Source organism: Odontesthes bonariensis, chromosome 11 (genome assembly GCF_027942865.1).
Source record: "Odontesthes bonariensis isolate fOdoBon6 chromosome 11, fOdoBon6.hap1, whole genome shotgun sequence".
NCBI classification, from domain to species: Eukaryota; Metazoa; Chordata; class Actinopteri; order Atheriniformes; family Atherinopsidae; genus Odontesthes; species Odontesthes bonariensis.
In genome coordinates, this window is record NC_134516.1 from 4,384,266 (window position 1) to 4,405,050 (window position 20,785).

Genomic DNA, 20,785 nt, shown 5'->3' on the forward strand with positions numbered 1-20,785 from the left:
ATTAGCTGCGTGAGCTAACGGCCAAACACTTCCTGTTAGCTGCGTTAACTAACGGCCAAACACTTCCTGTTAGCTGCGTGAGCTAACGGCCAAACACTTCCTGTTAGCTGCGTTAACTAACGGCCAAACACTTCCTGTTAGCTGCGTGAGCTAACAGCCAAATACTTCCTGTTAGCTGCGTATGCTAACAGCCAAACACTTCCTGTTAGCTGCGTAAGTTAACGACCAAACACTTCCTTTTAGCTGCATGAGCTAACGGCCAAACACTTCCTGTTAGCTGCGTGAGCTAACTGCCAAACACTTCCTGTTAGCTGCGTGAGCTAACTGCCAAACACTTCCTGTTAGCTGCGTGAGCTAACGGCCAAACACTTCCTGTTAGCTGCGTTAACTAACGGCCAAACACTTCCTTTTAGCTGCATGAGCTAACGGCCAAACACTTCCTGTTAGCTGCATGAGCTAACTGCCAAACATTTCCTGTTAGCTGCGTGAACTAACGGCCAAACACTTCCTGTTAGCTGCGTGAGCTAACGGCCAAACACTTCCTGTTAGCTGCGTTAACTAACGGCCAAACACTTCCTGTTAGCTGTGTGAGCTAACGGCCAAACACTTCCTGTTAGCTGCGTGAACTAACGGCCAAACACTCCCTGTTAGCTGCGTGAGCTAACGACCAAACACTTCCTGTTAGCTGCGTGAGCTAACGGCCAAACACTTCCTGTTAGCTGCATGAGCTAACGGCGTCACTGATACAGCATTTTACTTCATTCACTTCCTTTTTGATTGTGAGTGCACCTTTAATTTGGGGATATAATGTAATGTAGCATCCAGTGAGGCTTTAACATTAAAGGCAGGGTAGGGGATCTTTTTCTGGAACATTTTTTTACATATTGCTTGAAATACTCTTCACACCCCAATTGCAACCAATTAATTAAAAGTTTTGACACAAATATGAAAAGTTTTAGTGGCCTCTAGAACGTACAATCTAGGAAAAACAGTATCCAATGTGAATCCCATCATTGTGAACGGACCGTTCACAATGATGGGATTCTGATGCCGTCTATCAAACTGCAATCTGCTCTCGCCCCCCCCCCCCCCCCCCCCCTCCTTCCCCCTGTGCGCGTACCCTGCTCCGTGAACGGATTACGCGTCCAGAAGCTTGGCAGGAAGCTAAACTAGAGCCAGCTTGGCTAGCACCTAGCATTATTAAACGTATAGTTAGCATAAACTAAATACTAAATACTAAATACGGCAACGATCGATGCTTGCTGTCAGAACAGCGCTCGTGCACCTTCGTGCTCATGCGCGTTCATGTACTCTAGAGGCGTGCCTTCGGGGGGAAAGTGAAGAAAAGGGTTGGGACTTTTTACCGGTGTATTTTCAAAATGCAGCTTCGCTGGACTCCAAATCCAGGATCTCCTACCCTACCTTTAATATTCTCACACAGCCTTATTCATTAATACAGATATTAAACTCTTTAGAAGCTTTATTGTTGATGTGTAAGACACAACGGATCTTCTGACCATCTAATTTGATTTGATGGAGATCCTTCAGAGTACTGAAAACGCGCCTCAGGGTGTGTTTCTGGGGTTTTACCAGGACTGAGACTGAAGGATAATGGCTGGCTGCATGTTTGCCCTTTAATCCAGAGAAAATGAGCTCTTTATTTGTAGAAAACAAAACGACTTCACCACAGGAGCGTTTGTTTACAGGACGCACATCAAAGCCTCCGGGCCCGGAGCCACGGAGCTGCTTTCTGGGAGCAACTTTGGACCCGAGGAGAAGCCGAGCCCCCCCACGGTACCCCCCTAATCCCCCCCACTCTGCTGCCTCCTTTCTCTCTTTGCTTCAGCGGAGGGGAGGAATGTTTCAGGGCCTTTCAGCCGGGACCCGGCGGACGCTCTGAAAGCTGCGCGTTGACCTTTGAACTCTCACACTTACGTGCACCAGCTGCTCCTGCGTGTCGTACTCCTTGCTGCAGCCCTCCCAGTGGCAGTTGGTCTCGTAGACCGCCTCGGGCTCCTGCTTGCACTCGTCTCGGTCCGCCTCGTCCTTCAGGTCCAGCGGGCCGCTGCGGTGGTTCTGCACGGGTCAAACACGTGTTACAGATACCCCCGGAATACGAGTGGAACAGTCCAGCAGCATCTGTTAGCTTGTCTGTTAGCTCATCTTTTAGCTCATCTGTTAGCTCGTCTGTTAGCTCGTCTGTTAGCTAATTTTAGCTTGTCTGTTAGCTCGTCTATTAGCTCATCTATTAGCTCGTCTGTTAGTTCGTCTGTTAGCTCGTCTGTTAGCTAATTTTAGCTTGTCTGTTAGCTCGTCTATTAGCTCATCTATTAGCTCGTCTGTTAACTCGTCTGTTAGCTCGTCTGTTAGCTCATCTGTTAGCTAATTTTAGCTTGTCTGTTAGCTCGTCTATTAGCTCATCTATTAGCTCGTCTGTTAGTTCGTCTGTTAGCTCGTCTGTTAGCTAATTTTAGCTTGTCTGTTAGCTCGTCTATTAGCTCATCTATTAGCTCGTCTGTTAACTCGTATGTTAGCTCGTCTGTTAGCTCATCTGTTAGCTCGTCTGTTAGCTCGTCTGTTAGCTCATCTATTAGCTCGTCTGTTAGTTCGTCTGTTAGCTTGTCTGTTAGTTCGTCTGTTAGCTCGTCTGTTAGCTCGTCTATTAGGTCATCTTTTAGCTCATCTGTTAGGTCATCTGTTAGCTCATCTGTTAGGTCATCTGTTGGCTCATCTGTTAGCTCGTCTGTTAGCTCATCTGTTAGCTCGTCTGTTAGCTCATCTGTTAGCTCGTTTGTAAGCTCATTTTAGCTAATCTGTTAGCTCATTTTAGCTCGTCTGTAAGCTCATCTGTTAGCTCATTTTAGCTCGTCTGTAAGCTCGTCTGTTAGCTCATTTTAGCTCGTCTGTTAGCTCGTCTTTTAGCTCGTCTGTTAGCTCATCTGTTAGCTCGTCTGTTAGCTCGTCTGTTAGCTCATTTTAGCTCGTCTGTTAGCTCATTTTAGCTCGTCTGTTAGCTCGTCTGGTATCGCATCTGTTGATGTTGATGTCTGATGTGTTTTGACAACCTTTAACTTAAACAAACACGCACCTGACCCGTGTTTACGAGCCACGGCGCCTTTTTAATTCAGCGGCGCAAACGTAAACCGACCAAAGGTCAAACCAAAGCTCAAAGACATTTTCCCAGCTGGGAGTAGAAAACTGCACCCAAACAGTCCAAGTCTTCAGGGTTTAACCCTTTCAGCACTAAACTGGTCTTCTTACTCAGTTAAAACTGGTCAGCAAGTATGAAAAAAGGGTCCAATCGTGTCCCAAAATGTCCCACTTTAAAGTCCTGAGCCTCCATCTTTTTATCAGGCGTCATGTTGTTCTTCAGACAAACACGTAAAGACGAGCTCACTGAGTTCCAAAGGTTCAGACTCCACAGGCGGCTCTTTCTCACATTATTTCCCATCGTTCCGTCGTCCCTGCAGCCAACGGGACTGAAGAGAGGACGAAATCATTCCTGATCAAAGAGGATGAACGGATCAGAGCGGTCCTTATCGGGGTGAAACCTCATCAGAACCACCTGCTATCCATAGATCCTCTGCTGGTCCAAACTGAGCAGCTGGCATCCTTTCATGTGGACAGTTTGCTCAGAGCTGGAGCTTTCCCTGTAGATTAACTTGCTTTAAAGGGACAGTTCGCCTCTTCTGACATGAAGCTGTATGACATCCCATATCAGCAACATCATTTCTGAACATCTTCTTACCCCCTGCTGCGTCCTGTGAGCAGATTTCCAGCCTCGTTTTGGTGTTGATGAAGGTAGTCCGGCTAGTTGGCTGGGGCTTAAAAAATAAAGCCTTTTGCTTCTCAGAACAATATGCGTTCAACAGAGTAATACATTTGCATCACAAAATGGTTCTCCAGGAAAAAGTCAGAGCTCACAATCACTTGGCCCTATTTTCTCTCCCTTCGTATCACTGCCTGCTGCCGACAGCCGCGCCTGTTACGCTGTTTGCTGCTCGGTCTGCACTTCGGTCTGCAGCAGTGGTTCCCAAACTTTTTGTGCCCAAGGCACACCAAAGTAGGGGTGGGCGAAATGTTGTATCACGATTTTTTTGCATAAAATCACGATTTCGATTTTTTTATCACGATCTTCCATCCAAAAAAAAAAAAAAAAGAAAGACCAATTACAGTAGAGTTGAGTCGACATGCTGAACCACAGAAGAGCTAAGGAGTAAAAGAAAGAATTTGGCAATCAACACATTGTAATTCAACTGTAAGCCAATTCAAGATGAAAAATAATGATCTAATTAATGACATCTGACATAGTGAGAGTGAAGCAACCGGAAATAGAAAAACGAACCACTGATGACGACTTGACTCCACCTGTTAGAAAGCCCATGTTGTTTGGTTATTTTCAGTTAAATACATTAATTACCTCCGCCAAGGAGGTTATGTGATCGCCCGAGTCTGTTGGTTGTCTGTCTGGATGTTCGTCTGTTCGTGCTGCGATCTTGCGACCTGCCACAAGGTGGCGCGACCTGGCGGAGGTCTGCACTCTCTGAGTGCATTTCTAGTTTATATTGTGTTTTACGGTGAGTTTTCATACGTCCAACGTTCGTGAACGCACCATAGACGTTCCGATGTTCCTGAATGTACCGCACCTGTGCGTGAGACGATGTCGCTGTAAAGTTTCGTTTCCCCTCCCGATGCAGCAGTGAGCAGCTTGTAATTTTCCCTTTGCTGTTTTCACCTAACATTAGCCTGTACACCCTGGGTTTATTGTGTGTAAATGCCAGAAGAACCACAGCCAAATAAATCCACCACAAACTGGACATCTGTATCCGTGTCTTTTAACGGGGACACACACCATACACCAGCATTAAAAAAAAAAAAAAAAATCATTGCGCTGATTGGCAAAGGCGATCTATACGGTTTCTCTAATTTGGTAGATCGCCTGCGATTCTCCACTCTTCCTCGCCAGTCACGATTTTATATCGTCAGATCTCGCTCCCCTACACCAAAGTAACAAGTAAAAATCTCAAGGCAACACATATTGTGCATAAAGCCTTATAACACGTGTTATCACTCATATCATGTAAAATATCTGTAAGTGAGCATAATTATTTACTAATGCCAAATACAATGTGACAAAGACAACCATATTACTCGTGAAATATTGGGAGATGCTTTGGTACTACGATGTAGAAGCATTAGCGAACTAGCAGTTAAGTTAGCATTAGTTAACTAGCAGTTAAGTTAGCATTAGTTAACTATTAGTTAAGTTAGCATTAGCTAACCAGCAGTTAAGTTAGCATTAATTAACTAGCAGTTAAGTTAGCATTAGCTAACCAGCAGTTAAGTTAGCATTAGTTAACCAGCAGTTCAGTTAGCATTAGTTAACTAGCAGTTAAGTTAGCATTAGCTAACCAGCAGTTAAGTTAGCATTAGTTAACCAGCAGTTAAGTTATCATTAGCTAACCAGCAGTTAAGTTAACATTAGTTAACTAGCAGTTAAGTTAGCATTGGTTAACTAGCAGTTAAGTTATCATTAGCTAACCAGCAGTTAAGTTATCATTAGTTAACTAGCAGTTAAGTTAGCATTAGCTAACCAGTAGTTAAGTTAGCATTGGTTAACTAGCAGTTAAGTTAGCATTAGTTAACTAGCAGTTAAGTTAGCATTAGCTAACCAGCAGTTAAGTTAGCATTAGTTAACCAGCGGTTAAGTTAGCATTGGTTAACTAGCAGTTAAGTTATCATTAGCTAACCAGCAGTTAAGTTAACATTAGTTAACTAGCAGTTAAGTTAGCATTGGTTAACTAGCAGTTAAGTTAGCATTAGCTAACCAGTAGTTAAGTTAGCATTGGTTAACTAGCAGTTAAGTTAGCATTAGCTAACCAGCATTTAAGTTAGCATTAGCTAACTTCTCCCGACAGGACGCACTCGGGCTGAGGATTGTTGACACCCCCGGTCCAACTGAAGCCATAAGACGGTAACTTTCATGATGCTGTCAGCTGACAGTTTTTTTTCCTCTTCTCTTTCGGTAGTGGGTTGTCGGCAGCCTCTGCTCTGGTGGTTGGTGGTTTGCTCCGCACCAGAAAGCGCTCCATATTCCCATTTTGCCTGTCTCATAATTCCCATCTGCGCAACTGCGTTAACAGCGAAATATGGGTTCTCTGGGGATTTCTTTTTTTAAATAATTGTTTTTAGGAATAGAGTTTTCCTTTGTATTATGAAATGAGTACATACAAAGTACTGATATGGTAAATTAAAATATAATTATTTTTGTGTAGTTGTATATTGCAATAATAACGTATGGTTGTCACAAAATCCCGCGGCACATAGTTTGGGAACCACTGGTCTGCACAGCAGGCAGTGATACGAAGGGAGAGAAAATAGGGCCAAGAGATTGTGAGGTCTGACTTTTTCCTGGAAAACGATTTTGTGATGCAAATGTATTACTCTGTTGAACGCATATTGTTTTGAGAAGCAAAACACTTTATTTATTTATTTTTAAATTACTTTTTATTTATTAAAAAAATTATTTAAAAAAAAAAACGCTTTATTTTTTAAACCCCAGCCAACTAGCCGGACTACCTTCATCAACAGCAAAACGAGGCTGGAACTCTGCTCACAGGACGCAGCAGGGGGTAAGAAGATGTTCATAAATGATGTTGCTGATATGGGATGTTACACAGCTTCATGTCAAAAGAGGCGAACTGTCCCTTTAACGACTTAAAATGATATCAAACATGTTTGGTTTAGATGTGAGAAACCGGTTCCTCCTGATTGATCCTGAGTGGAAAACTGTCTAAATCGTCTCAGAGGTCGGCCGGTCAGGGCGACCCCGGCTTGTCCCTCTCGGCTTGCTGTACGCCGGCGGCGGCGTGCAGCTACACACTCGCACACACAACGTGCTGACTGCGGCGTGTTTGTCTCTGCCCCACGCACGCTGTCTTCATCAATTCTGGTGGCCCCAAGACGCCGGCGTGCGGCGCCGTCCTCATGCATCACCACCAAAGCTGCCTCGTACCGGAGAGGAGCCGCAGATTTGTCAAGAGAAGAAGAAAAAAAAGCTCCGCAGATGACAATAAAGCCCGGCCAATATTTCATGAAAATGAAGTGTTGTGGCACAGTTTACAGTAGCCGGGGGGAGGGGGGGCAGCGAATGAATGGATGCAAAGCTCTTATCATGTGGAGTTTTTCCTGCTCCCACATGAGCTTTACAAGGGGGTCACAGGAGGCCCCCGGGGGCCCCGGAGCTCTGAGAGGGAAAACAGATGCACCGGTGGTCATGTGATCGCTGTCCAACAGGCTCCTTCCCCCCAACATCCAGCAGAGACGGGAAATGTCCTGCAATCCCTAAAATGTCCCTCCTAAAAATGTCCTGGAATCCCTGAAATGTCCCTTTTTTTCCTCCTGAAAATGTCCTTTCCACATGTTGACATTTCCAAACGCTGCTCATCTTTACACCAACTGTTGGACGAGCTTTGGGTCGTTCATTATGAAGCCTCTTCCAGATGTTTCACAGCCTCGGAATGTAAGTTCTCCGGCTGATGCTCACGGAAACATCGAAGTCGTTCCCTGAAAGGAAAAGACGCCGTAAACCACTGTACCGGAGAACAGGGCGAAGATGGCCTCAGTCCCTCCGCCTCCGCCTTCACCTTCGAGCGCTTGTTGGTGGACGGGTCGACGGTGCTGCTGACGGCCGGGTCGCCCCCGTGGTTCTGAGGACAGGAAGGGAAATAAAGCCACATTGGTTCAGACGTGTGCGACCAGTCGTTTAAATCCCACATTTGTTGGCTGGAGTACGGAAGGCCGCGGCTGCCAATATTCTCCTGGAGAACCAAACATTTGTCTTTCTGCTCTGCAACACTAAAACATTTGAATCGTCTTCATCTCATATGATGTCCTAAACTTAAATAATGCCCCCCCTGTTGCTTCTTTTGTTAAGTTTTGGATTGTTGCAGCATTTGGGACCCAAAGAAAGAATAAAAATGGCTGCATCATAACTAAAAACCAGAGATGGGACCAAGTCACACATGTGCAAGTCTCAAGTAATTTTTTCTTGGGCAAGTCAAGTCAAAGTCAAGTTACCTTATTATTGCAAATTTACCTGCAGAATCTGATCTTAATAAAGTGAAAACACAAAGATATAAGTAACTGTCAGTAAACATCATTGGCCAATGTGTCCAACCTGTCCACCCCGTATCATATCAAGCTAACGTTAGCTAACTACCGGCTAGGCTAACAGGATAATATTAGCTAATTTGACGAGCACTTACTGGTCAGAATGGATCTTCAAATGACGAACAAAGTTGGAAGTTATGCTAGATGCTTAACACTCAAGTCATTCCAGTCATCGTGTCTCAAGTCAAGTGCCGAGTCTTTAACTTCCAAGTCCGAGTCGTGTCTCAAGTCTTTTATTTTTTGTCGAGTCAAGTCACAAGTCATCAAAACAGCAACTCGAGTCGACTTGAATCCAAGTCACTGTGACTCGAGTTCCCATCTCTGATAAAAACCCACTAAAACCTCGTATGGTTACGCCTCCAAATGACCAACCAATCATTATTTATTTATCTACTTTTCTTTTTTTTTTAAAAAAGCTCTTTTTGTTTTGAAATATTTATCATTTTTAAACCAAAATGACGCCGTGTCGCTTCGCTGCCCTCTCACAAAGATTCTGTACGTTCACACTTTCTGTGTTCGAAACCGCCTACTTTGCCTACTAACTTTAACTTTTTTTAAGTTCCCGGATGCATACTAGATTCCCCGAAATGTTGGGTATGCATCATGAGGTTACTACTCATACTCAAATTACACAAGATGCAACGTAACGTGACGTCGCCGATCGTCATTTCCTGTCAAAACGGCAGTTTCAAGCTAGCTACAACGAGGGTAGGTTCACTTCCCTTTTTCAAAACAAAAGCACCAATTGTATGGTAATGGCTTTAGAGCTTAAGAGAAATCAGCTTCAGGCCGGCTGATTTTGGCTCGGGCAGGAGCAAAATGCATTGTGGGTAAACGCTCTGCATACTGTCTGATCGATGAGTATGCTGTATGCAGTATGTAGTATGTAGTATGTAGTATGTAGTATGCAGTATGCAGTATGCAGTATGCAGTATGCAGTATGTAGTATGCAGTATGTAGTATGCAGTAAGCAGTATGTAGTATGTAGTATGTAGTATGCAGTATGCAGTATGCAGTATGCAGTATGCAGTATGTAGTATGTAGTATGTAGTATGCAGTATGCAGTATGTAGTATGCAGTATGTAGTATGCAGTATGTAGTATGTAGTATGTAGTATGTAGTATGCAGTATGCAGTATGTAGTATGCAGTATGTAGTATGCAGTATGCAGTATGTAGTATGTAGTATGGAGTATGCAGTATGCAGTATGTAGTATGTAGTATGCAGTATGCAGTATGTAGTATGCAGTATGTAGTATGTAGTATGTAGTATGCAGTATGTAGTATGCAGTATGCAGTATGCAGTATGCAGTATGTAGTATGTAGTATGCAGTATGTAGTATGTAGTATGTAGTATGCAGTATGTAGTATGCAGTATGCAGTATGTAGTATGTAGTATGCAGTATGCAGTATGTAGTATGCAGTATGTAGTATGCAGTATGCAGTATGCAGTATGTAGTATGTAGTATGCAGTATGCAGTATGTAGTATGCAGTATGTAATATGTAGTATGTAGTATGCAGTACGTAGTATGTAGTATGCAGTATGCAGTATGTAGTATGCAGTATGTAGTATGTAGTATGCAGTATGCAGTATGCAGTATGTAGTATGTAGTATGCAGTATGCAGTATGTAGTATGTAGTATGCAGTATGCAGTATGTAGTATGCAGTATGTAGTATGTAGTATGTAGTATGCAGTATGCAGTATGTAGTATGTAGTATGTAGTATGCAGTATGCAGTATGTAGTATGTAGTATGCAGTATGCAGTATGTAGTATGCAGTATGTAGTATGTAGTATGCAGTATGCAGTATGTAGTATGTAGTATGCAGTATGTAGTATGTAGTATGTAGTATGCAGTATGCAGTATGTAGTATGCAGTATGTAGTATGTAGTATGCAGTATGCAGTATGTAGTATGTAGTATGTAGTATGCAGTATGTAGTATGTAGTATGCAGTATGCAGTATGTAGTATGCAGTATGTAGTATGCAGTATGCAGTATGCAGTATGCAGTATGCAGTATGTAGTATGTAGTATGCAGTATGCAGTATGTAGTATGCAGTATGTAGTATGTAGTATGCAGTATGCAGTATGTAGTATGTAGTATGTAGTATGCAGTATGCAGTATGTAGTATGTAGTATGCAGTATGCAGTATGTAGTATGCAGTATGTAGTATGTAGTATGTAGTATGCAGTATGCAGTATGTAGTATGTAGTATGTAGTATGCAGTATGCAGTATGTAGTATGTAGTATGCAGTATGCAGTATGTAGTATGCAGTATGTAGTATGTAGTATGCAGTATGCAGTATGTAGTATGTAGTATGCAGTATGTAGTATGTAGTATGTAGTATGCAGTATGCAGTATGTAGTATGCAGTATGTAGTATGTAGTATGCAGTATGCAGTATGTAGTATGTAGTATGTAGTATGCAGTATGTAGTATGTAGTATGCAGTATGCAGTATGTAGTATGCAGTATGTAGTATGCAGTATGCAGTATGCAGTATGCAGTATGCAGTATGTAGTATGTAGTATGCAGTATGCAGTATGTAGTATGCAGTATGTAGTATGTAGTATGCAGTATGCAGTATGTAGTATGTAGTATGTAGTATGCAGTATGCAGTATGTAGTATGTAGTATGCAGTATGCAGTATGTAGTATGCAGTATGTAGTATGTAGTATGCAGTATGCAGTATGCAGTATGTAGTATGTAGTATGCAGTATGCAGTATGCAGTATGTAGTATGCAGTATGTAGTATGCAGTAAGCAGTATGTAGTATGTAGTATGCAGTATGCAGTATGTAGTATGTAGTATGTAGTATGCAGTATGCAGTATGTAGTATGCAGTATGCAGTATGTAGTATGTAGTATGCAGTATGTAGTATGTAGTATGCAGTATGCAGTATGTAGTATGTAGTATGCAGTATGCAGTATGCAGTATGTAGTATGCAGTATGTAGTATGCAGTAAGCAGTATGTAGTATGTAGTATGCAGTATGCAGTATGTAGTATGTAGTATGCAGTATGCAGTATGTAGTATGCAGTATGTAGTATGTAGTATGTAGTATGCAGTATGTAGTATGCAGTATGCAGTATGTAGTATGCAGTATGCAGTATGTAGTATGTAGTATGCAGTATGTAGTATGCAGTATGTAGTATGCAGTATGTAGTATGCAGTATGCAGTATGTAGTATGTAGTATGCAGTATGCAGTATGTAGTATGCAGTATGTAGTATGTAGTATGCAGTATGCAGTATGCAGTATGTAGTATGTAGTATGCAGTATGCAGTATGTAGTATGCAGTATGTAATATGTAGTATGTAGTATGCAGTATGCAGTATGTAGTATGTAGTATGCAGTATGCAGTATGTAGTATGCAGTATGTAGTATGTAGTATGCAGTATGCAGTATGTAGTATGCAGTATGTAGTATGTAGTATGCAGTATGCAGTATGTAGTATGTAGTATGCAGTATGCAGTATGTAGTATGCAGTATGTAGTATGTAGTATGTAGTATGCAGTATGCAGTATGTAGTATGTAGTATGCAGTATGCAGTATGCAGTATGCAGTATGTAGTATGCAGTATGCAGTATGTAGTATGCAGTATGTAGTATGTAGTATGCAGTATGCAGTATGTAGTATGTAGTATGCAGTATGTAGTATGTAGTATGCAGTATGCAGTATGTAGTATGCAGTATGTAGTATGTAGTATGCAGTATGTAGTATGTAGTATGTAGTATGCAGTATGTAGTATGTAGTATGTAGTATGCAGTATGCAGTATGTAGTATGTAGTATGCAGTATGCAGTATGCAGTATGTAGTATGCAGTATGCAGTATGTAGTATGCAGTATGTAGTATGTAGTATGCAGTATGTAGTATGTAGTATGTAGTATGTAGTATGCAGTATGCAGTATGTAGTATGTAGTATGTAGTAGGCGGTTTCGAACACAGCCACTGAGTCGCAGATTATACGGCGTGCGCTGAGGGAAATGATGGGTCATAACACCGTGACCTGGTGAAAAATTGCCCGCGGTGCCAACATCAAAGGAGACGACGGCAAACAAAATCCACAGCGAGAACAAACAGATGGAAACTGGAGCTGCAGAATTCAAGGTCTGGCTAAACAGTTGTTTTAGGAGTCAAATACCTGGAAAGCAAAGGGGGGGATTTCCTTCGGCCCCAACCGGAGAGTGATGATTTAAACAGCAGCGAGAAGGCCGAGTCATTATGAGAGCTCGCTGCACACAAACGCCAATCATCCTAAAGTTGTTTTAGGCGTCTTTAATCAGGATAAGGGCCAAATGAAACCCTGTCAAACTCATCAAGCTGAAAAAAGGCCCCAACGAAGCAAAGAACGGGTGCTTTTTGCCTCACCTTGGATGTCAGGTCACTGTTGTGGGTGGAGGTGGGCAGCGAGGAGAGGGTGAGGCCCGACTGGCGGCTGGCGAAGGTGGGCGGAGCCTGGATGAGGGGTGGGGTGTGGCCGAAGGCGCTGAGCCCCCGCTGCTGGGACAGGAGCTGCTGGTAGGCCATGGGGTTGATGGGGTGGGGGAAGGGGAAAGAGGGGCTGGGGTGGCAAACAAACATCGGGTTAATTCATCAGGCGGCAAAATGATCCCAACGTTAGCTGGAGAACAGAAATATTACTCTTCTTCTTGTTGGTAATCAGACTAAATGTGTGGATGCACTGGAAAAAATGCCCCTCCAAAAATAAGTAAAAAAACAGCAAATACAAGACGTTTTTGCTTGAAATAAGCAAAGAAATCTGCCAATGGAACTAATAATAATAATAATAATAAATTTTATTTATTACGCACTTCACATTTACAACAAAATCTCAAAGTGCTAAAAGACGAATATTAAGATCAAAAGCAGGGACAGTAAAATGCAAATAAAAGTAGTGACTCCTTTTAAACTAGTGAAAATCGGCTTGTCCAGATTTCTTGAAATAAGATGTGATATTTAGGACTTTTGAGATAAAAGTGATCTTGAAATTAGCTTAAAAACCTCTTCAAATGTAAAAAAAAAAGCTTGTTTCATATGATATGTGACTCAAAACAATTTGTTTTCAAGACTTTTTAGCTTAACAAGATATTCCAGATGTATTGTATTAAAACAAGTCCCTATATCTGGCTGAAATGGTGCTTGTTAGGCAGCTGTGTCTGATATTAAGTGTAATGAGATATTTTGACTGGAAATGAGACAAATATACTTGGTAAGATTTAGATTCTTTCCAGTGTAAAGAGGTAAAACTTTAAATCTAACAAATGGAGAGAAAGATAAAGGAAACCATGGTAGTTACACTGGAAAAAATGCCCCTCCAAAAAAAGGGAAAAAAAACACAAATAAAAGACGGTTTTGCTTGAAATAAGATGTGATATTTAGGACTTTTGAGATAAAAGTGATCTTGAAATTAGCTTAAAAGTCTCTTCAAATGAAAAAAAAGCTTGTTTCATGTGAAATGTGACTCAAAACAAGATGTTTTTAAGACTTTTTAGCTTAACAAGATATTCCAGATGTATTGTCTTCAAACAAGTCCCTATATCTGGCTGAAATGGTGCTTGTTAGGCAGTTGTGTCTGATATTAAGTGTAATGAGATACTCAATGAGACAAATATACTTGGTAAGATTTAGATTTTTTCCAGTGTAAAGAGGTAAAACTTTAAATCTAACAAATGGAAAACAGGTTTGTGGCAGATAGAAAGATAAGGAAACCAGGTGGAACAGGGAAGACTTTCACTTTCACAGACTCCATTGTTGTGTTTGTGTCTCCTCTCTCAGGTGAGTTGGCCTACCTGAGGCCTCCGACAGACAGGTGTCCGTAGGAACTGCTGGCGGGCGAGCTGGTGCGCGAGTTGTTGATGTACGCCACCAGCGAGTTGGGCGAAGTCCGGATCATCGTCTGCAGGTCGATGCTGGCGTCGGACAATGGCGAGATGGACAGCGCCCGCTTCCTGCTGAGCCTGGGGGTCAGTCTGGGGCTGGAGAACCGCGACACTGTGGAAAACACAGGTGGGTGGGCCGGGCCCTTCTTATTATTCATTATTGGACAGAGCGAAAACCAACCGGAACCACAAATCAGTGTTGATGCCACCGATGCTACCGTTGCGCCGTGTCACGGCAAACTTACTCCGGAGAGTTGGAAACGTGAAGCATTTGGCTTATAACTGGGGTCCAACTCTTTTCCAACTGTTTTGGACAAACTAAGAGATCTTTCGTGGTATTTCATCTTGCTACATACATGATGACGGAGTAACATTTTAACAGTATGGACGTAATGCGTGGATCACGGTATCTGAACATGCCGTACCTCATCCAATGGTTGGCCTAACGGTGCCTTGGACTTGCCTTGGCATGGCTGCTCAAAGAACTAGCCAAACTGTTTCAGCCTCGTCTCATTCTTCCTGTAAATGTCCAGTAAAACGGGTATCTGGCATGGCTGCACGGTGTCACGGCTTATTTAACGTAGTCTCTCGTGATTGGTTAGGAAACTTCAAATTTCCTTCCCTTATGGAAGTGTGAATGAAGGCAATGAACAATTGTCATGAGTTGACAAAGTTAGTTTATTAAAGTGCCCCCGATGCTCAAGTAACGTCCCTTTCTTTGGTCTTTGGATGATTTCTGAATGAAGTCGAGATACAAAGCTTGGTGTCGGCACATGACACAACTGAACAGATATGATCCCATTTCCCTGAGTTTTTGAAGAATATTTTTGGAACATTTGTTGTTTTTTTCCCCTCTAAGTCCTCAGAAGTACCTCCAACATTCTCATCTTTCCTTTGCTTCATTATGTTTTCTAAACAAAGTCAAGAAAAGGATCTCAGAACGGCGATTCAACCCTATGGTCCAAAGATATCACCTTGTGAGGCAGATGGATTCTCTGGGATAATTCATGTTGTCTGGCTCCAAACTATCTACGTTTCAGACCAATCTGTATCCTAAGCTTCTAAGTTCTGGAAGGGGTTATAGAGCCTTAAGCTGGCTTGTGACGGCGACATAAAGATGCTTCATGTACTGTTGGGGTTAGGGTTAGTTTAAACTGTTGTAAACCATGCCTATGGAAGACTTTCCGGATGGTTTGTGCATTGGCTCAGACATGGAAACTTTGTTTTTTCTTTTTAGCAATCAAACTTCCCAGTCCCAGATTCCCTCCCGATTTAAAATGATTTTGATGGATGAGAAGATTTGTGAATCTTAAAGGATCATCTGTACCAGTTGATGAAGGTTAGAAGACGAATGCATCATGGGAAATATGTGTTTATAAAAGTCATTGTGGTGGTAAATAAAACAAGGATCTTGGAGTATTCCAACTTGGTCCCACTGGTGGCGCTAGACATAAAACTTGGTGAAAAGAATAAAGCGGTCTTCCCCAATCAGTGTGCCCAATTTCAAAGGTTTAGACTAAACTGTTCGAAAACAGCAGAACAAAAATCAACTATTTATTTGAATGTGAATTTTTTTACCCACTAAAATTAGTAGAGTTGATTAAAGTCGAGACCAAATTTCACGGCAGCCGATCTAATAGCAGTCGAAGCTTTTTGTACGTAGACTCCAAGAAGACCAAACCATCCCTAAAACTTAGATGCCATGTTGAGGAATGGTGTAAGCTGTGGAGCTACAAAGGTCTCCACAGCTGGTGATAAATGCTCCATCCTGATCCAGACAAACACTCGGCTCACCCCTGAGCCCTCAAACACTCTCAATCTAAAAGAATGACTCCTGAAATCCGACGAGTCACCGATCTCCACACCACGCCGCCTCCTTCGGATCGGCCCGCACCTCTGGATTCGTGCTATTCTCGGATGAAGGCATTACCGCTGTGGGGAGGAAGATTGATGCTGCTGCAGCCTCCCCGCGACACTCAAAACCCCACAGACACACAAAAGCCCTATCAATAAGAGCCGGAGACTGACTCACAACTAATGCAGTCGGCAATTTGTCCACGGTGATGGAAAGTGAGCCTGGCAGAGGATATTAGAGAATAAACTCGTTCTCATGGAGGCGCGGCTTTGTGGTGAGGAAGCGACCTACATCTGGATGAAACTGGCCCACTGACACAAATTTAAGCAGCAGGAACGAGGTGTTCAGGTGTTGTTTGATCACACAAAGCTGTAAAGAATCTAAAACTTTCTTAAAATATATCTGGTTGGAGTTTGTGTCTGTTTGGCTCCAGCTTATAATCTAAGTTGTGTATCTTCTAACAAGGTTTTGAGCTACGCTTCATTTCTTGTTCTTACTTAAATATGTTTAATTTTCCTCTCAGTATCTGTTGTTGTTCCCCCACTTTGTACAAATGCAACTTTCCTTTCTGCTAAACATTTGCTCAGCTTTTGCTTTGGGACTCTTTGCTTTAGCAGATGCAATCATGGCTTCGCTGGGGTGACGGGAAGCAGATCGTTTTGGTTTCTGACGGCATCTTTTAAAGTATGCTTTAGATTTTTGGTAGCTTCTTTTTTAAATGAAACGTGGGATTAAGTCAGCTCGAAGAAATACCAAAGTTCTGACTTTCAATTTTATTTTCCCAACAAATTAAGTTGAGATTCAGATAAATGAAATCTAATGATTTTCTTTCCGTTTTTACACTTTGTTTGGGGTAAATCGTATCATTTAAAAAGATCAAACCTTTCAGGAGGTTAAGGGGTGTAGAGGGTTATTATGTCTACAGAAAGCTATGTAGCTTGTTTCTTTAGTTGTTATTTTTACTTAATATTTGGACTATTGCTTCTCATCCACTCTGCAGACATATGAAGCTAATTCCGGTTGCTTGCTAGCTTAGCTTAGCGTAGCATGGGAATTAGAAGCATGAGGAGATGGGCAGGCTCCATCTAAACTTAGACTAAATAAAACACACTGTCTCACTGGGTTGTGAGAAATTATCACTTCTAATCCTACACTGGAAAGAATTAAAGTCTTACCAAGTATATTTGTCTAATTTCTAGTCAAAATATCTCATTACACTTAATATAAGACACAACTGCCTAACAGGCACCATTTCAGCCAGATATAGGGACTTGTTTTAATACAATACATCTGGAATATCTTGTTAAATGAAAAATTCTTGAAAACAAATTGTTTTGAGTCACATATCATATGAAACAAGCTTTTTTTGACATTTAAAGAGGTTTTTAAGCTAATTTCAAGATCACTTTTATCTCAAAAGTCCTAAATATCACATTTTATTCCAAGAAATCTTGACAAGCCGATTTTCACTTTTAATTTTTTTGCTTATTTCAAGCAAAAACGTCTTTTATTTGTTGTTTTTTTAACTTATTTTTGGAGGGGCATTTTTTCCAGTGTACAACACCATCACATTTCCGGGAAAATGTCTCTTTTCGGTGTTTATGCTAAGCTAAGCTATGCTAAGCGGCTGCTAGCCTGCTATAGCCTCATCGGGTCCCTTTTCTGAGCTATCTGGTTGATTTTTATCGTAGTGATGGGAAGGTGACATTCATCTCCACACCATTGTTGGTTGAAATAATTCCGTAAAGTGCAGCAGGGTTTAGAAAATGAACTGATCAAAAAGTTTCTTTACGTTGAAAAGAGGATGCCATGAACGGTAGAAACATCTATGTATGTAAGGGAGATTCTGATTCTTTCAGCAAGACATGAACCTAAACTCCCTGACAAGCTTCCTATTAGATTCACCGCAGTCCACAGTCTAAGTTAACTCCAGAAACATCTGCCCACATGTGGTGACCTCATTAACATTCAGACATAACTAATCAATCTCCCCACAATAATTCCCCGTAATCACTCCAGATAAACATCACACAGTCTGGGTTGTTCCTCGCCATGTTAAATGAGGGCAATTAACTGAGAATTGATTTCAACTGCAGGGAAAGTGTATGCAGAGCGATCCGATCGATCTTAACTGTGAGAAGTAAATTCAGGACTTGAAATAAAATGCAAAGTGACCAACGGACCGTGATGATCGTTTATTTCCTTCTAAGTCGATCTGTGAGGTGTAAAACAAGAAAACGACTTTCAGAGTCTCATCTCTTTCATTGGTTTTTCATTTGAAGTAGGGCTGGGCGAGTTAACTCGTTATTATGGCGTTAACTCGTTAATTGTTTAACACCGATAAATATTTTATGGAGCATTAACGCAGGTTTTATTTATTTATTTTTTAAACAATTTTAATTATTATTATTTTTTTAATTAAAATAATAATAATTTGGCAGAGAGAGGGGGAACGACACGCAGCACAGGGCCGTCCAATGCGGGACTCGAACCGGATTTTTGTTTTGGCTTTTATTCTTTTATTCTGTAAAAGTCTGTTGCTCACAGGCTTTTATTTTGTAAAAGTCTGTTGCTCACAGACTTTTATTCTGTAAAAGTCTGTTGCTCACAGACTTTTATTTTGTAAAAGTCTGTTGCTCACAGACTTTTATTCTGTAAAAGTCTGTCGCTCACAGGCTTTTATTTTGTAAAAGTCTGTCGCTCACAGGCTTTTATTCTGTAAAAGTCTATTGCTCACAGGCTTTTATTTTGTAAAAGTCTGTCGCTCACAGGCTTTTATTTTGTAAAAGTCTGTTGCTCACAGGCTTTTATTCTGTAAAAGTCTGTTGCTCACATGCTTTTATTTTGTAAAAGTCTGTTGCTCACAGGCTTTTATTTTGTAAAAGTCTGCTGCTCACAGGTTTTTATTTTGTAAAAGTCTGCTGCTCACAGGCTTTTATTTTGTAAAAGTCTGTTGCTCACAGGCTTTTATTTTGTAAAAGTCTTTTGCTCACAGGCTTTTATTTTGTAAAAGTCTGCTGCTGTCTGCTGTGGAACAGGAAAAGAAAGTAATCGGCGGATCCACCAAACATGGAGAAGGGTACGGAACTTTTACTCGGCCATTTTCATTTTAAAGTTCTTCCAGACGGCGGAGTCGACAGAACCAAAGTCATCTGTAAACACTGCCAAGTTGAATTGTCTTCTCAGCGTAGTAGTTCCAGTCTAAAATATCACTTAAAGGCAAAACACACAACTGATAGCAGCAAGTCATTCAAGGAAACAGACAGTGGAGCGAGGCTTCTACATAAAAACTACAGAAAGATGCTGATGTTAAAAGTGTGTTTGCACAACAAATGTTATGGCACTTTCATTCATATGGCAGCACATTTAAAATAAAGCTAAATGCTAAAAGCTATACACTACTTTTGGATTCATTTTTGGATTCTGCGTACAAATGTGATTAATCGTGATTAATCAGGGAAATCATGTGATTAATTAGATTAAACATGTTAATCGTTGCCCGGCCCTAGTTTGAAGACATCAACTGTTGCTTGTTAAGTTGGCAGATTCCCAGAAGTAGGTAGTTGCTTATCAAAAGGAAAGGAGAACAATCTGTCCCTGCAGTTTGAGGGGACCTCCATGTGGAAACCACATCTGGAGCCCATCAAACCTTCACTTCCTGTCGCAGTGTCTCTAAAAACCAACCAGACTGGCGTTGAGATGATTCCGATCATCTCCCCGACCCATTAATCCTGCTTTGTTTACTCCCGCCGCCGTCCTTAATGACGGCCGCTCAGAGGTACGTCTTCCCTTACAAATCTCCAACATGTGTTATCTGTTTAGAGAGCGGTGCCTGGAGACCCAGGAGGAGGAACATCTTCATCCAGGGACATATGGAATTTAAATGATGATGTAACCAATCTACAGAAGAGGAAAACATTAACAGACGCTCCTCCGGGGAGGTTTCTAACCACAGACATTACCGTATTGGGGGGCTGGTGCCGTGGGACGGTAATTTGGACATTTAAGCAGCTGAAGTTGAGCCGCGGCTCGGTTTGATGGCGCCGGGGGGGGGCAGGTGTGGAGGATCAGGTGTGTTTTCTGTGTTATCGGTGATGGCGGCGGCCCAGGCGACGCCGTTCAGCGCTGGCAGCCGTATTCATCTCTGTTACTTCCCCTCACCTCTGGGGAGATGTGTTTATTAATGTGCCACTTCCACTGATAAATGGACCAATGGAAAAGGCCGGCTCCGCTCGCGCCCGCCATCCTCCTCCTCCCCCGTCCTCCATTGTGATTTATATCAGCGGACGCCACGGGGAGGGCGGGATGGAGAGGGGAGGCGTGCGCGAAGTGATCTGAGGAGTATGTTGGTTTAAAGAACCCTTCTTAACTTATTCTGGCAATATTTTAGGCAGATTTACAACTTTAATGCTAAAAAATGTCTAAAAATGTAATCGTTTCAAGGCCCAAAATATTAAAAAGTTTTAAAAAAGGACCATAATTATATATTTTAGGCAGATTTACAGCTTTAATGCTAAAAAAAATAATCATTTCAAGGCCCAAAGTATTAAAAAGTTTTAAAAAAGTATTGAACTGGACCATAATTATATATTTTAGGCAGATTTACAGCTTTATTGCTAAAAAAAATGAACCATTTCAAGGCCCAAAATATTAAAAAGTTTTAAAAAAGTATTGTACTGGACCATAATTATATATTTTAGGCAGATTTAAAGCTTTAATGCTAAAAAAAATAATCATTTCAAGGCCCAAAATATTAAAAAGTTTAAAAAAAAAAGTATCGAACTGGACCATAATTATATATTTTAGGCAGATTTAGCAGCCATGTTGGGTCCGAGCCTCCAGAGGAGCCGGTACCAGCAGCTTTCTGCCGTCTTCTC

At 41.6% G+C, this 20,785-nt stretch overlaps 1 protein-coding gene across 1 annotated transcript in view; it reads right to left on the reverse strand.

Moving 5' to 3' along the window:
* The window catches only part of LOC142391306 (zinc finger protein GLI2-like), a 101,847-nt gene that overhangs the window by 13,099 nt on the left and 67,963 nt on the right, over positions 1–20,785 (reverse strand). Inside the window, exons 5-8 of the mRNA XM_075477074.1 lie at positions 13,964–14,165; positions 12,543–12,735; positions 7,599–7,709; positions 1,936–2,076 (exon numbers count right to left, since the gene is read on the reverse strand). Of these exons, the coding sequence (XP_075333189.1) occupies positions 1,936–2,076; positions 7,599–7,709; positions 12,543–12,735; positions 13,964–14,165 (647 nt within the window). The remainder of the gene's footprint in view (positions 1–1,935; positions 2,077–7,598; positions 7,710–12,542; positions 12,736–13,963; positions 14,166–20,785) is intronic.